Genomic DNA, 17,240 nt, shown 5'->3' with positions numbered 1-17,240 from the left:
ATGCTGAAATGCACACAGTGTAGAGTCTCCTACTGATCGTGAGTAAGAAAGATCATTCTGAAGGCACAATAATAAATTTAACTCACCACAGGGGGACAAGAGCCATTAAAGTGAACTCAGCAGTATTAATTTAAATTTATTTCCAAAAAACAGCTTGAAATGAGATTTTAAAATGGATCATGCTAAAGACTAGAAAGCCTGAGAGCCATTGGACACATTATTATGCAGCATGCAGCTACAGAGTCTACTAGAAGCAACAAAATAGTAGAACTTTATATATATTATATATATATATATATATATAATCTGTTCCACAGTCTGAGTCACACGTGAATATGGTCATTGTCACCTAAAACAAAAATCTAAACAGCTGCACAGACCACTGACCAGAGCAAAGATCCATTATGACATTGTGAATCAACTTTTCAATTTTTCTTGAAAAAATACTTCTGTCTATAGGTGTCCATTACACATTCATTTATGTTTTGGAAAGTTTAGGGAACATGAATTAAAGAAATATTGAACCAATAGAAATCAATAATATAAATAACTTTTAAAAATGTTTTTGGAAACATGATCCTCCTGCCTCTTCCTCCTGAATGCTCAGATTGCAGGTGTGCCACCACACTTAGCCTAGGAATTTCAGTTTGAAGAAAGTTTAATGAAGAAGTTCTATTGTGTCAAATATCATCAAACAATATAGAAAGTAAGTTTTAATATCATTTCATATAATGCCTTGTAGGTGGAGTTCTCCTTTCCACCCGTCAGTTCCAAAATAACCAACATAGAGACTCAATATTAATTATAAATGCTCAGTCAATAGCTCAGACTTATTTGTTTGGTTTTGGTTTTGGTTTTGGTTTTTCGAGCCAGGGTTTCTCTGTAGCTTTGGAGCCTGTCCTGGAGCTAGCTCTTGTAGACCAGGCTGGCCTCGAACTCACAGAGATCTGCTTGCCTCTGCCTCCCAAGTGCTGGGATGAAAGGCATGTGCCACCACTGTCCAGCTTAGCTCAGACTTATTACTAACTAGGTATTACAATCTAAATTAGCCCATTCCTATTCATCTATGTATTATTCTGTAGCCTGTGGAATTACCTCTCCTCCAGCATGTCTGGCTCCCTCTGTGTCTCCTGGAGACTCCACTGACTCTGCCCTTGTTCCTCCCAGCACTCTCAGTTTGGCTGCCCTGCCTATACTTCCTACCTGACTACTGGCCTGTCAGTTCTTTATTAACCAATGAGGGTAAGACATATTCACAGTGCACAGAAGGATTATTCCACAGTAATGCCTACTGAAAAAAAAAATGTCCAGGATAAAAGGCAATGTTGTTAGTCATAGTCAATAAAATTTAACCAACAAATATAATAAAGACCTCAAAATAGAGCAAAACAGTATTACTAGTGATACAAAGTAGGTTTAAAATGAAGACCAGAATGTATGTTTTTCTTTCAGTAGTGTAAACAGTTGTTAATAGTTACCTGAACACAAGGTAAATCCTATGCTCTCCCCTGCTACCTCCCTCTATCCCTTCAAATGGAGACTCATTCAGGTTAGAGGGAGGTAGGGAGGGACCCCTGAACTGACATTTTTTCATGTTTAATGGGTAAAAACAATGGGATTAGAATAGCCAATTTAAATTTTTTTAATGTATGAGTGTTTTGCCTGCATGTATGTCTGTACACCATGTGCACACTTGGCGTTATTGGATGCCAGAAGTGTCGTTAGATCCCCTGAAACTGGAGTTACAGTTGTAAGCTGCCATGTGGGTGCTGGAAATTGAACTCAGGTCTTCTGCAAGAGCAGCCAGAGTTCTTAACCACTGAGCCATCTCTCCAGTTCCTTTTAATGGAAGTCCTACTGAGTAATTGCATAGCTCCTTATGTCAGCTGTCTTCATAGTTAGATATACTAACTTGTACATAAAGGGAGCATGATCTCTGTAGTAGTTACTCACACTTCAGTAAACAGCCTAATTTTTTATTATTGTTATAAGAAACAAATCACTTTTAGGAATAACATCAGCTATGAACACAAAGGAATATTTCTATTGGGGTCAAATGGAAAAATTAGAGAAAGCAGGACATTTTATTGATAGGTTAGGGTCAAATGCCATTGTCAAACTCAGAATGCAAACCTCAGCAAGCTTACACTCTACAAACAAAAGTACTGTGTACATTTTAAATTACATAGTAAGGGTAAGGGGCAATGATTTGGTGAAATAAGGAATTACCAGTTACAAAAGGAGAGGGGTTTTAGAAAATTACCTTGCAGAAAGTAAAAATTAAAACATGTCCGTTGAAACAATTTTGTCCTTTCTGAGTTTTCCCTGATTTTTAAGAATCAGAGGAGAAAAGAAATGACATCATCATAATTGAAATATTTAGTATGCCCGGTATTACAGCACCCTCTATGACAGAGTATATTTATATGAACTGATTTTCCTAATGTGTGAATGTTTGTGCAAACTTCACAGTTTTAGAGCTTGGTTTACTTCCGTGGCACCAGGTGGAAAGGCTATTAATTTGTCAGGTTTCTGTGTCAATATATCATTACCAGCAAGAGCAAGAGCGCTCTCAACACAGCCATTCTGGACTCTAAAATATTCCAATGTGCAACCTTAAACCACCCAGCTCTTCTTCCACATCGCCCTTCGCAGTTATAAACTACAAAACAGCCTTCTTAAAAGCCTTCTGAATTCGAATGCTTGTCCAAGCAGGAAAAACAATTTTTAATGTACAAAAAAATGCCCAGGGACAAGTGAGCACGAATATCTAACTTCTAAGGGACATGTCACCAATTTGCACGGTGCATCTTAATATACAACACTGAAACAACAGCTTCAAGTCTAGGAAATCTGGATTTTCAGACGGATTCTTAAAAGAGAAATTTTATGTTTATTTTCTAACTTTAGGGGAAACCTTTCCCTTTATCTGAGGAAAATACGTCATGCAATCATAGAGCATATTCCACATTTCTGAGCTAAACCTGGTGAGACTGTCTTGTTTTAAAACTTCTATTTTTCTAATTTTCAACCCCCAATTTTGCTCGGTTCTCGCAGCACCCACTTAGTAGCCGGAAGGAAGCAAAAGCTTTTTACGGCACAGGCTAATCAAGTTGAGCCATCTCTCCGCGAAACGAAAAATGGAGGACCGCGGTCCACTCAGATTGAACCGAAGCACAACGTACACAGCCTGCGGCCGGAAATGAGGAACCAGAAAGCAGAACAAAAGGAAACGGGAACTGTGTTACTAGGGCTTGAAATCACGGGGAAAAACCGACTTCCTGCCTCTTGAGGTCCGTTCCACATCAGGACTCCAACTGTTTCCGTTCAGAGTAACCGCAAAATCCTTCCCGCGCGCGCGGCCTCGGCGGGGGCGGAGTCTCAGGCCCCGCCCTCCGACCCGGGCCGCGGCGGCTCTGGAAGGTTCTGCAGGGAGGCAGCGTGCCTCCGGGGGCGCAGGGACACCCGGCGCCAGATGGCGCTGCCGCACCGAGAGCGAGAGCCTGGGCCTCAGGGGACACGGAAAAAGACGCCACCGGAAGTGCGCGCTGGAGCCAGCCTCCCGTTCCGGACAGCAAACCTTCTGGCACGTTCCCGCGAGAGGGCGGGGCTACAACCGGAACCGGGCTGCGAACACGGGGCCTCGGGGCGGAAGAGCGAGGCGGTGCCTCGGAGGCTCTGGCGGCCGGCGCGCGCGCCTAGTCTTGGCGGGAGCGCGAAGGGCGGGGCCTCCGCCGGCGCCTGCGCACTAGAAGGGCGTTGGTGCGGGAGGGCTGTACCTCTTTCTCCATCTTTGATCGTTCCCTGGCCCGGCCGGGCGGAAATGGAAGTGATGTCGTAGTTGGTTTTTGTTTGTTTATCTTGCTGCTTCCCACCCACGGGGCTTGCGTTCTGGCTGTAAATTCGGTTTCTGGCAATCTCTGGGAAGTTAGCGATGTGTCGACACGCCCTCTGAGTTCATCTGAACCCGTGTCTGCCCACTCGAGTAGAGGCCATTCGTGGCAACTAGCAATACCTCCTGAGGACTGGGAGAAGTATCTGCTTCGGCCTCTTAAAGCACTTAGTTTGAGTTTTACGGTTTGTTTCCGTCAGGATATCGGTATTCTGCCCTTGCCCAGAGCAGTTGGTTGAGGGAAAGCTGCCAAGGGGAAATCCCGCCCCTTCCCCACGTTGGCAGTGTCTGTTCACAGCCTATGTTTAAGTAGATGGGCAGAACTCATCAGAGTGTGTGGGCTTTGTTTGGGGTTTAGCTGTATCAGGGGACTACGGACATGTGCTGCAGAAAGTAAAAGCCAGGTGACTCAGTGTCCTCCTTTTACTTCAGGCAAAGAGACAGTGTGCCAAAGCCCCGGTTTTCCCTCCTGTCCTCAGCCTCTGGTAAACACGTTTAGGAATTTCAGAGGTCCATGATGTCAGTGATTTACCTAAAACCAATATTCCTTCTTTTAATAAAACTTATTTTTATCATTTTTTTCATCCCTCACCTCTTTACCCACCTACCTTCATCCCCGCCCCTCTCTGAAAGAAAGGTTTTAAACAAAAAACAAATACAAAAAATAATAAAACAATGATGTGCTCGAAACACACACACACACACACACACACAATCTTGTGTTGGCCAACTACTGGGCGTGGAGCCTGCCTTGGAGTGTGGCTAACATACTCAGTGACACTCCATTGAAGAAAACTGATTTCCCTTTTCCCTCCAGTTATCAGCTGTAAATACCTCTCGGTGGAACTTCGTGTTCTATAACCCCCTTCTCTGTATTGTAATTTTTTTTTTCCTGTTTGGTCCTGTTGTTAATGTAAACTCCTGAAAAGAAGCTGTGTGGTAGAGACTGATTGACTAGAACTTGGGTACTATGACGAAATTGGAATGTTGCAGGCCCGGAGGCTAATTACCTTATCTTGGACTGGTTTTAGCCCCCACACGTGCCCCAACCAACAGCCATTCCTTACCCACTTGTTGTGTTGGAACTAAAAATCCCATAACTAACAGGTAAAAGCCTCTAGGTTACACCAACCGAAAAGATAAGGATATCATCAGATAGCATATGAGACCTGTAGGAAAGCCTGCCCCACCTTACTCTCATCACCCCTATAATATTACCACCAATGTGTTTTAAATCTGTCTGGATTTATGATTATCTTGGTTCTGCAGAACTATGAATTACTTCCACATAGGAACATCGAATTTGGGGTAACTTAAATCTGTGTATCTGGGCTATGATCACCCAAAATGGTTCTCACACTCTTATTTCCTTTAAGATGAACCCCTGTGTTTTTTGTTTGGTTGGTTGTTTTTTTTTTTTTTTTTTTGGTTTGACACTGTAGGTCATGTGTGTGCTGTCGCAGCTTCTGTGAGTTCATATATGTATCCATCCTGGTATGTCTGAATGTTATTGGAGAAAAAAAAAGACTCTTTAAAGCTGAGTGAATGGAGAAGAAACCTTAAGGTAGAAAAACAAACACAGGTGTGGAGTCAGGAACGGAGAAAATCAGAAGGTCTGCTGTAGGCAAATAGGAGCTTGGTAACTGATTTTGCGTGCTCTCCCCCCCCCTTTTCCTTTTTTCCTGTGAGTCAGCCTTCTGCTTAACTCTGCAAAGACATGCTACTCAGGCACCTGAGGAGTATCTGCAGAGCCTGTCTCTCTGTTGCCATTTGAGCAGTGACATATTACATGTTTATGTAAGGGCCAAGTAGAAAATGTGGGCCGCATTGTAGGTCACTCAGCTGAGGTCAGAAATAGGAAAAGACTGAGACAGTATGCCCAAGGAGAGAAAAGGAAAGCTAATATACTAATCTAGAAGCTTTTAGAAAGCATGAAGTGGAGGTTGGAGCTAAGCCTGTGATAGGTGTGGAGGGAGACTGGTGTGACCACATGGCAGTGGTCTCCTAGGATCCATGCGATTTCCAGCTTCCTGTGCCTCACATTTTAATTCAGTCAGCCTTGACCATGCCTCTGTTAAATGCTAGATAGAATACTAAAATGCTGGAGTGGAAAGCATCAAAGAAGTGGCTTGCCTCAAATTAACTTGTCCATTTTATTCAAAACTACCCCAAGCTTTTCTGCAACAACTTTGTCATCCTGAGTATCCACGCGTCGGGCTTGGTGTTTGTCCTCTTGTTGATATTTATTTTACGCTGAAATAGGTTTTGCAACCTAAAATAAAATTTTCTGTCATAGAACAAAGTGAAATCTGATTGTTTAACCTAGAGCAAACCTTAATAGGAAGAAGCTCCAGGGTAGTATCTTTTTTTTTTTAATTATTTATTTATTTGTTATGTATACAATATTCTTTCTGTGTGTATGCCTGCAGGCCAGAAGAGGGCACCAGATCTCCTTACAGATGGTTGTGAGCCACCATGTGGTTGCTGGGAATTGAACTCAGGACCTTTGGAAGAGCAGGCAATGCTCTTAACCTCTGAGCCATCTCTCCAGCCCTCCAGGGTAGTATCTTCATGGGCAATTGCATTATTGACAAATCAGAGCCCTGTAACATGCAGTTGCACTTAGAAGATAAAAATAGCAAAAGGGACGGAAGTGTGTGGTGCCAGCAATTAGTCAGGCTGTCACAGGTGTTGATGAATTGACAGCCATCCAATACCAGGAGAAAAGAAACTTCTGCTTTTCGTTTTTATTGTATGTGTACAGGTGTTTTGCCTGCATATATATATGTATGTTTACCACATGTGTGCATGAGGCCCATGGAGTCCAGAAGAGAGCACCAGATCCCCTGGAACTGGAGCTATAGGTGCTTGTGAGCTACTGTGTGGGTGCTGGGAATGGAACCTGGGTCTTCTGCAAGAACAACCAGCACGCTTAACCACTGCGCCACTTCTCCTGCACCTTTAAAGAGGAAAGGCGGGCTGTTTTCCAGTTGATGATTCATTGAAAAAAAAAACTACTTGCTGGGTTTTCATTTTTTTATATCTGATTGCCCCACCCCCAGATAAGAGTTAAAGCTCCTTAGGCACCAGTTCTTGGCCTCAGTTTTGACTGTCCCAACCCCCATGTCCACTTCTTTCCCCACTCACCAAGGAGACGTGTTAATTATGTAGTAAATGTGGCCTATTGACACGATTCTCAGATCCATAGAACACTCCTGATAAGAAGGCATGGTTCAGAATCAAAACCCAACTTTCTTTACTTGGTAGTTCGTAGTTTGTTCTTATTTTCATAATTCATAGACTAAATAAATACAGCTTAGAAAAAACAAGATAGGTTTTCATACTTACTGACCAGACGTAGTCCAATTGGCATTGTCTCCCTGACATTCCTGAACCTAGCTTTGAAAATATATGACATCATGTGTATGAAGCAATCGCAATAGTTAATCATCATATTGTCTGTCAGCAGCATTGTGTTGTCCACTACAACACTGAACGACAGCAATCGTCTGTATTGGATCTGTTTACGCACCTTAAGGATGAAATGTCCAATCTAGAGTCATCAGATGACGATCTTGCCGGTCTCATAATGCCCTAGCTGGGCCTTTAAGTCTCCCTCAATATGTTCCTTAAAGGATTGCTCAGCCCCACATTCCAGTAACTTAAGTGTAGATTTTTCTGGCAGCTCTCTTGCCTTTCATAGTGTGCTTACACGGAATGATGAAAACAAGCGTGCCTTTTACTCTCTGAATGGGGTTATTGTAGAGAAACACGAAGACGCCATAAATAAGAGTGCAAAGTCCCCTTTGTCCCCAAAGCACAAACAGTCATCCTGAGGGCTATACACACTCACGCCAGCTCCACTGATAAGAGAAAGACTATGACTTCTCATGTTCAAAGCAAAAGCTGGCCTTGGTGCATCTGAGGACCTGTCCCCCATCCCGAAGCCTCTGTGGCAGCTCTGTAAGTCATGTGAAAGCTTTATAGTCTCTATTTTAGGAGGAATAAGTCAAAATTTTTCCTGAGTTGTCTCTCCCTTGAAGTCTTATTTTTGTTTCCTGGCAGAAAACACTTTTACTTAAGTGTTCTAGTACTGAATTATTAAAAAAAATAATTTTTTCCAAGAAGATGAGCTCTTACTCCTTTTTACTTTTTTGGGGGGGGCGATAATACTGAAGTGTATGTAATACACTCATTTGGCCTTTCCTAGCCTTTTCACAACTGGGAAGTTTTGTTTAGAAAAAAGAATATTTGCATCAAGAGCAATACATTTACATTTTCTCTGCTTTGTCTATTGGTTTACTATTTTGTTTATAATAAATAGCTTGGAAGGTGGAGGGCCATAACTTGTAGAATAACAGGATACACAATCAGTCCCATTGCAGTGTTAAAGCACACAGCCCTGCTCTCATAGCTCTCACACATTAAGAGACTGATTCGGTAGGTAAGTGTGTCTAGAGATCTTTTGGGCTTTCTAGAACCACTTTAATTTGTTTTTATTTTTTAAGAGTTAAAATGTAATTATATCAAGTTCTCTTTCTCTTGGGTAACTCTCCCCATTGCTCCCTCTCAGAATCATGGGCTCCTTTCCCATTGTTAAATAGAGAGCCACTTTTTAATGGTGCTTCAGCATATACTCTATGTAGAAAGGAAATGTAATGCAATGTGGTCTCAACTACAATAACAACATAAAACATGTCATTGCAAATATCTTTAAAACAAAGATTCATGACTGGCAAAAGAGCATCCTTTAAAATGTTTCAAAGTCAACCTGTAGATCAAGAGCTGCAGAGATGGCTCAACTGCTACTCTCCTCAGAAGACCAGAGTTCAGTTCCCAGTACCTACACGGGACAGTTTCTTGCTGCCTGTAGCCCCGCCTCCAGGGGGATCCTACACCTCTGGCCTCTTTAGGCACCTGTGTGTGTGCACGTGCACATATGCACACACATGCGTGCACACACACAATTAAAATAAGAAAATTTAAATATGGAAAGTTCTCTTATGTCTTACTTTGACTAGACATTTTCCTTGCCTTGTGTAAAACATTCTTAATATTGATTGAAGCAGCTCCACAGAAGAGAGCCTTATCGCCCCAAGGCACGGGTCTTCTTATTACACTGGAGTGAGAGAGAACATTTCAAAGGTTCGAGTTTTGTGGTGAGTGGGCTAGGTGGGACATAAATTTGTATTGTGTTCTGTTCACAAAAGGAAATCCAAACATGTAGTGATAGTGAAATCAGCTTAGCAATGGATGATTCCAGGGCAGCTAGTAGACTTTCTTGCTCCCATATCCCTGTGATGATATCATTATTGCACTTACTGCTGCTTAATCAATCACCAATTAAAAAATATCTGAACATAGTATTGATTAAAGAAAGCATAAGACATAACCTTCCCTTGTAGGGGAAAAAAATCTGCTCAGAAGATGTTATTAAGAGAACTCATAAATTGCTGGGCACACACCTTTAATCGCAGCACTTGCGAGGCAGAGGCAGGTGAATCTCTATGAATTCAAGGCCAGTCTGGTCTGCAAAGAGAGTTCCGGAACATCCAGGGCTGTTACACAGAGAAACCCAATTTAAAATTGAAATATCAAAATTTGTTATTTTTACATAGTTGGTCTACAAAGTAGGTTCCAGGACAGCCGTGGCAACACAGAGAAACCCTGTCTCCAAAAACCAAACAAGCAACAGAGAGAGAGAGAGAAAGAGACACAGACAGAGACACAGACAGAGAGACAGACAGAGAGAGGCACTCATTAAAAGTATGCAGTAGCCTCGTGTAAGCTCGCAGCAAAGAGGAGCATGACAGCCTGTGCTAAGGCCTGGGGTGTGCCTGGTGCTCTGTTGTCCTCGCTGTTGTCATCAGCCCGTCAGAGGACGCCATGAAGTCACAACATCTGTGTGGTTTTCTATATCTCATTACTTTTCAGTAAAAATAACGTTTGGGAAAGGCATTCACAAAATGGAGGTGAGATAAGTCCAAATTAAGAAATGATGGAATATTGGTACCTGTTATCCATGCTTAATTCTTCCATCCATTCATCTATCCATCTGCTAAGCATTGGCCGCGCGCATGGAAAACAAAAATACGCTTTATTTCCTTAAAGATCTTGTCTTGGAAGAAAGGTTTACGTGGATATTATCACAAGGCTTTTTGTTTGGTTGGTTTATGGTGTTTGGAGACAGGATTTCTCTGTGCAGCCATGGCTGTCCTGGAACCTGCTTTGTAGACCAGCTGGCCTTGAACTCATAGAGATGTACCTATCTGTGCCTCCTGAGTGCTGGGATTAAAGGTGTGCACCTCCACCTCCCAGCAATCAGAAGATTTTAAACCCAAAGAATGTGTAAGAGTAGTATAGGGATGCAGGAAAAAGAGCAAATAACTCTGTTCCTGGGAAAAGGAAGAGTTCATGGAGGGTACCCTTTACCCCAGTTATGAAGGAAGATCAGATATACTCCAAGGGAAGGCGTGAGGGCACAGAGAAAGAGCATAGCATATTCAGAGCACAGTGTGGATGGTTATGCGATACCCCTAGGAGGCCTGAGGATAATGGTTACAGAGATGTGCAAAAGGCAAATGGTGCATGGATGAAAAGTTTCGTGCTCAGGAGTTAGACTATTTCCTGTAGATAATAGAAACCATGTGGATCATATTTTTGTTGAAATGAGACTGTTAAAAATATAGGGAAATTATGATTTCCAATTGTATATAAAAATTAAAATTTGTATGTTTTTAAATGTCTCAGAATATTTAAAATAGAAGGGTTATCTATATATATTTACTTTTTCACTAGAGTTGAGCAGTCAGTAATGCACCACCTAATTTTTGGTACATTGTTTTTTGTAAGTTCAAATCTGTTATTAAAAAAACCTCCAATCTCTTTTTATGAAAATTATGGATTGGTAAGCATATTTTGTTGTTGGTTTCTTGTAAATTCATGGACTGACTTCCTGGTGTGGCTCAGTTGTAGGTCTTCGAGCTCTTATTACAGCGACCTTGGAGAATAGCTGTAAGGAGAGCATTTAGAAACCTTCATTTGAGGGTTAGAAACAGCGCAAATGAAATAACATCATTTACATAATAACTGAACTGCAAAAAGCAAGTAGTGAAAACTCAGGAAAAAAGTTGGAGCAAAATTTTAAAGACCCAAGGTTATTTCTGACGGACTGGGAGGTCGGAAGGAAGGCTCAGTATAACTTCCAAGTGGTGGGGAGCCTTTGTAGGAGCAGTTGCTATACCTTGGAAAGAATGGGCTTGAAATTACTGAAAAGTCTTTTCTTGGACTTGGCAAATTGAAGATTCTCATTAAGTATGCTACATTTATGTTTTTTAAAATCATTTTGCTTGGATAGCTAACCATAAATACAGTTTTATAATTTATTCCCCACTAGCACAACACACAGTTTGAAATCACAGATTCTAAGCTTAGGAGAGCAGTGTGGAACTAAAGGAGCGACATGTTATTTCCATTTTATAATTTTTTTTTTTGGTTTTATGAGACAGGGTTTCTCTGTAGCTTTGGAGCCTGTCCTGGAACTAGCTCTTGTAGACCAGGCTGGCCTCGAACTCACGGAGATCCGCCTGCCTCTGCCTCCCAAGTGCTGGGATTAAAGGCGTGCGCCACCATTGCCCGGCATTATTTCCGTTTTAATTGACCAAGATATACAAAAACTTCAGTTTATCTTAAGAAATGCATTCAAGAAAACAGTGTGTTGTGTACCTCAGTGGCCACAGTGAATGCTTAGCACAGTTGGAAACGGCTCAGAGTGCGCACTCCATGACGGCTGCACAGTAACAGGATGCCATGCTTGTCAAAAGAGAATAGAACGTCCTGTGGGTATGGCATGGACAGGTGACTCTGGAGAGGAGAATGAATGTGCTCAAAATAAATAGATGAATTCTCTTGGAGTTAAGGGGTATATTTTCTAAAACAAAGAAAGTTACTTAGAGGATATGCTTTAACATGTCAGGTGATACATATACTAATTACCTTGATCCACCCTGACTACATTAAATGCATATTTTAGAACACTGTTCCACATCATCAATTTATATTTATACTTGTCAACTAAATATTAAACTTGCTTTTCAAATCCAAAACAAAATCACTTCTTCTTTTCTTCTCCTCCTCCTCCTCTTCTTCTTCTCCTTTCTCTCCTTCCTCCTCTTCTTCCTCTCCCTCCCTCCTCCTCACTCCTCCTCCTCCTTTTCTGCACAGGGGCTACAACCCAGGCCCTGCACACACCAAGCAAGCCCCCATCATTGAACCCTAGCTAATCTCTTTCTGAATGTTTTATTTTGAGATAGGGTAACACAAAGAAGCCCAGACTTTGAAATCCCAGGCAGACCCTGTACTCACTGTTTACCAACCTCAACCTCCTACAGAACTGGTACTATAGGCCTATGCCACCAGGTCTGGCTTGATTTGGCAGTAACAAACTTGTAAACTGTGCCTATGTAGTACTATATTTTGCCAGTTTAAACAAATATAGCTTTACTAGGGCTAATCTCATTAAATGTTAATGTTTGAAACAAGTTTTAGTGTTTAAGCCTTTTCTTATATTTTAAAGATTTTTTTAAAATCTTCTATAAATGTGACTTTACCTGCATACATGTCTGTGCACCATGCTCATGCAGTACTCATGGAGGCCAGAAGAGGGCACTAGATCCTGGAACTGGAGTCACAGATGGTTGCTTGCTGCCATGTGGGTGCTGGGAACTGAACTTAGGTCCCCTATAAGGATACTGCTCAACCTTAACAGCTAAACTATCACTCCAGCCCATATTTCCCCATTTTATGTTAGTTTTGGGTTTTAAATTTATTTTTGTTGGCATACAGTAGTTTATTTACTTGAATTATTGTGTAAGAATACTTAGTTATATGTACAACTTTTAAAATTAATTTTTACAGAATTCTATAAACCTGGAGAACGCTATTTTAAAAGATTAAAGGAAGGGATTTGTAGAAACAGCTCTGGAACTATCTGGCATCTCGATGGTGTATCAAGCCAAATGTTGACTGTAGCCCGGCCCGATCCTAAGGTAGGTGAAGTTTCTGCAGCATCTGCTGCTGAGAGCACATCCCCTTATCCCCCACAGTGCCGTCAATCAGCAGCAGCTCCACTGGCACCTTTCCTTGGCTTTTATTCTTGCTCCTTAAATTTAACATTGAGGTGGACCATTTTCATAAATTATAATGCAAAGACATTGCTCAAAAAACACATGTAATTGTTGAAAACCTACAAAATTGTAAATGTGACTTTTCCTGAAAGAGCGAAAAGGTTGCTCTAATGGGAGACATAGAGCCGTGATTGTATGGATACAGTTCATTGCTCTATTACTAGTGGAAATGGTGTTGCAAATTTCTTTATCTATTAGTAGAAAAATAAATTCTTCCTAATGAGATATTCTGTTTCCCTTGATGGACATGACATTGTGTAATACAAATATTAAAACCTGGGATTGTTTTTGCCCTCCCACTATAAACAGGGCCTATAGATACTGTTGTTGCTGCTGCTGCATTCTTGTTACATAAAACAGGAAGAAAATCTGGCCATCCTTTCTTCTGTGTGTGTTCATATATGTGTCAGTGCATCAAAATGTATGTGCATATATTTGGAGGCCAGAGGCTGACCGTGTCTTCCTCAATTGTGTTCCACCCTATTTTGAGACAGGGTGTCTCCTTTAACTTGGAGCTCACCTGTTCAGCAAAACTGATGGGCCAAGAGAGTCCCGAGGAGCCTCCTTTTCCTCTGACTCCCAAGCACTGGAAGTGTGCCCGGGCAGGTCCTCATACTTGTATGACAGGGGTCTGAGTTTGGCCACTGAACCATCTCCACAGCCCTATGGCCAGCTTTTCTTATAGATATTTTCCCTATTTTAATCATAGTTATACTTTTTAAAATCACTAATTAAAAATTTTTTCACTGGAAAAAAATGAGCTAGAGAGTAGTTCTGACTAGTGTTGGATACAGAAAGGAGTTACGTGACAATCTGTGAGCTTCTTTGCAGTTGCTTAGGGTTCCCAACTTCTGATGTGCTGAATGCAGAATTATAGACAAATGATAATTTCATGAGATACCTTTGGGAATAACTCTTAAGTTATAATAACTTAAGTTATAAGTAAGTTATAACTCTTAAGTTATAAGTAATAGCTCTTAAGACCCCTTACAAAAATATGAATTATATTAAAATCAAAGGAAACCCATTGTTCCGTATGGATCAGTTGCCAAGCAGTTTGTCAGAAGGTTTCTTGGCCTTCACAGGTAAATGTAGCAACAACCAAACTCAGAAGGGCACAGAAGAGAGAGAAGGACCCCAACCATCTCACCTTCTGGTTCCCTGAGACCTCCCATTAATTATTTATGAAGAGCGCTGCAGTCCACCGCTGCACTCTGCAGAAACCGTGCTCACAGAACGAGGCTCAGAATAAGAGCAAAACGCTTTCAGGTGGTCAAACGGAAGCTGCTTGACTCACATTGCAATAAAAACCATACCATTAACTCCTGGGACTGAATGTTTCAGGCGTGACCTCAGCTCTCGGCACCTACTGCACGTTTAATCCCCACAACAACCCCGTGAGGAATCATTCCCTTCATTTTCTAGAAAAACCTGATCGTCACAGCAGCACAGTCAGGTTAATGGGGTGGGAACCCCTGTGATCCTCGTTTAGCAGATAAGAAATCAAGACTCAGGAAGGCTAGGTGATTTGTCCAGAGCAGTGAAGTCAGTCCCAGAGCCTGGGTTGTGTGGTCCCTCTCCCACCACCACATCAACTCTAAAGGTCTTGGGATTTGTATGGCGGCTCTTGATAAAGATAATATATGCTCTGGGGTAAGAGAAGCCAACTTGAAAAGATTGTGCCAGGAAATTTTGGCAAAACTGGGGAATAATTAAGAAAAAATAAGTGTTTGCAGGAGCCAGATGAAAGCAAGGATGAGTAGGTGGGGCACAGAGGATCTTTGGGGCAGAGAAACTACCCTGGTGTCACACATTTCTCCAGATCCATCAAATGGACCCTGATGTAAGCCATGGGGTTGGTGACCTTGACGTGTTAATGTAGGTTCATCACACAGAACAAATGTGTCTCTTTGTTGGAGAATAGTGATGGTGGGGGATGGTTCGCGCACCACTGGGAGACTATGGGACATAACTGTGCCTTCTCTCGGTACTCTAAAAAGGGTACTGGAATGTATAGGTTGTTTCTAAAGTGCTTTACAAACTAAAAGGGAGAAACAGCTAGGAGAGTGCATTTTAAATATGTTCACAGTGACAGTGACCCGGGCTTGGTTTCTTTTTGGTAAGAAAAATGGGTGATTGATAACATCAAATTTTACACTCGCTTTTCTTCTTAGAGTTTTCCTAGCTTCCAAAGAAAGTACGTACTGAACGTTTGTTCTCTTTATTTAGACAGAAAAGGAGAGTCAGGAAGGAGAAAGCTATTGTCTTTAGTGTGCTGCTGCAGTCCACCCCCATCCCTTTATAGGGTGTCATTAGAGTGTGATGACTGCCAGGTAACTACCAGGATAATGAAATCTAGAACTAGATAAGGACTAGAACCGAGATTAAACACTTAAACCAAACAAATAGCTCAGTACAGGTGACAGTTTGGGGATAGCATGCATCATGTGTTGTGTGTGACTTGCACAGGGGCTGTTTTTCTGCATGGGACAAAGATATCTTCTGCTCATTAATGGCGAGTCCTGAAGTTAGGGTACATATGACAAGCCATGTTCAAGTCTCTGAAGTTCATTACATAGGCTTTTATAGACTTAAGATGGCTAAAGACAGCCTATCCCAGGTTCATAGAAATGAGAAAGTCCAAGATTTGTGCTTTAAATGTGTGTGTGACCATGTGTTTTGTGTGTGCGTGTGTTTTGTATGTGTGTGTTTGTGTGTGTGTGTGTGTGTGTATGTGCACATATACACATGTTCATGGAAACCACAGATCGTTATAGAGTAGGTCTCTCAGTAAACTTGGAGCCCATTGATTTAGCTAGGCTGGGAGTTGCAACTCCCAGAGATCTGTTGGTCTCTGCTTCCCTAGCACTAGGGTTACAGGTAACTGTTGCCAGGCCTAGGGATTCAAACTCAGGTCCTCCTTATTGCACAGCAAGCCCTGTACCCACTGAGCCATCTCCCTAGCCTCCTTGGACTGTGCATTTTTGAGTCACAGAAGCCAAGCCCAAGGTGTCTTGAACTGAGAATGTGATGATGATGCTCCAGCCTGACCCTGTGTCCTTGACTCGGAAGAGCAGCCCTGGCACAGTCTCAGGACAGTGACTCATGAGCAGCGTTTTATTAATGCTCTGTTCACTGACTCGTGAGGGTGGAGTGGGCAGTGTGCTGAGCAGAGAGGACAGATAGAGTATGGGCTGCCTCCTATAACCCATACTCTGCCCTCATGCTCCTGAGCCCTGTGCTCCTATCTGGCTGTGCCAGCATCCCTAATTACATGGTGTGATGACCTCAGGTCATCAAGTCTTTGCCTGACTTAGCTAAAGTCACCTTCAGTCAACTCATCATTCAACCCTGAAACTGGGAAATCACCCAGTTTGGGTCCTATCCCTTAAATGTGTGTTTTCTATCACCACACCTACCTCATGCTAATTACTAAAACTTCATCTGTTAATTCCATCCCTTGATGTCCTGAATGACACTGTCCTGATCCCAGCACCAGCTTCATCGAGATGCGGTCCAGAAAACTAGTTTTCCACCCTGTGCCATGCACCTGTTGCCCTCGCACACAGGATGATGTACAGTCCACTGTGAGTTCAAGGCTGGCCTGGGTAATATATAGTGAGACTAAATCTGACCCTGTGTCTGTTCTATGGGAAAATCCCTCAATTTCGTCATGTCACCTGGGGGGAAAACCAAACTGTGTTTGTTAGACAGTTCTTCATGGCGTAGCCACACCTCCTCCACCAGCCTCCTCTCAACCCTCCGACTGACTTACTGCTTCAACCACACCACACTGTGTTTGGATCCTTAGGTATCTCCGTATCCTCCTCAGATTTGCCTCAGTGTTGTGCCTCAGATCTGAAATTTCCCATCTTCTCTCTGGTTCACCGTACCTCATCAGCAAGGCTCTGCTTACAGACGGACCCTGTTCCTTTAGCATTTATCACGTTGACACCATCATTTTGTTTGTTTCTATCCTTTTACGGGACCAAAGCAGTTGGACATCTAAAGTCAACGCTAGGCAAATTAAATACATCAGTCCTTCATGGAAGGTTTGAAGGTGTTGTGTGCGTCGCTCCAGCTTGTGGGAGTACCTTTCTGCTGTGGGCTAGTGTCCAGAGTCACTCAGATACAAACAACCTAATGTCTCGGCAAGATATTAA

General features: G+C 42.2%; 1 protein-coding gene across 6 annotated transcripts in view; it reads left to right on the top strand.

Moving 5' to 3' along the window:
* The window catches only part of Stard13 (StAR related lipid transfer domain containing 13), a 388,106-nt gene that overhangs the window by 66,156 nt on the left and 304,710 nt on the right, over positions 1–17,240 (top strand). For 4 of the 6 annotated variants that reach the window (XM_085685251.2, XM_085685250.2, XM_085685252.2 and 1 more), the window contains one exon: positions 12,809–12,939. The exons of the other annotated variants lie outside the window; for them this stretch is intronic. In XM_085685251.2, coding sequence (XP_085541377.2) covers positions 12,910–12,939 — 30 coding nt within the window. In that variant the 5' untranslated portion in view covers positions 12,809–12,909. The remainder of the gene's footprint in view (positions 1–12,808; positions 12,940–17,240) is intronic. 6 annotated transcript variants of the gene reach the window in all.

This window comes from Myodes glareolus, chromosome 2 (genome assembly GCF_982192425.1).
Source record: "Myodes glareolus chromosome 2, mMyoGla1.1, whole genome shotgun sequence".
NCBI classification, from domain to species: domain Eukaryota; kingdom Metazoa; phylum Chordata; class Mammalia; order Rodentia; family Cricetidae; genus Myodes; species Myodes glareolus.
This window is presented reverse-complemented; position numbering and strand designations above follow the sequence as displayed.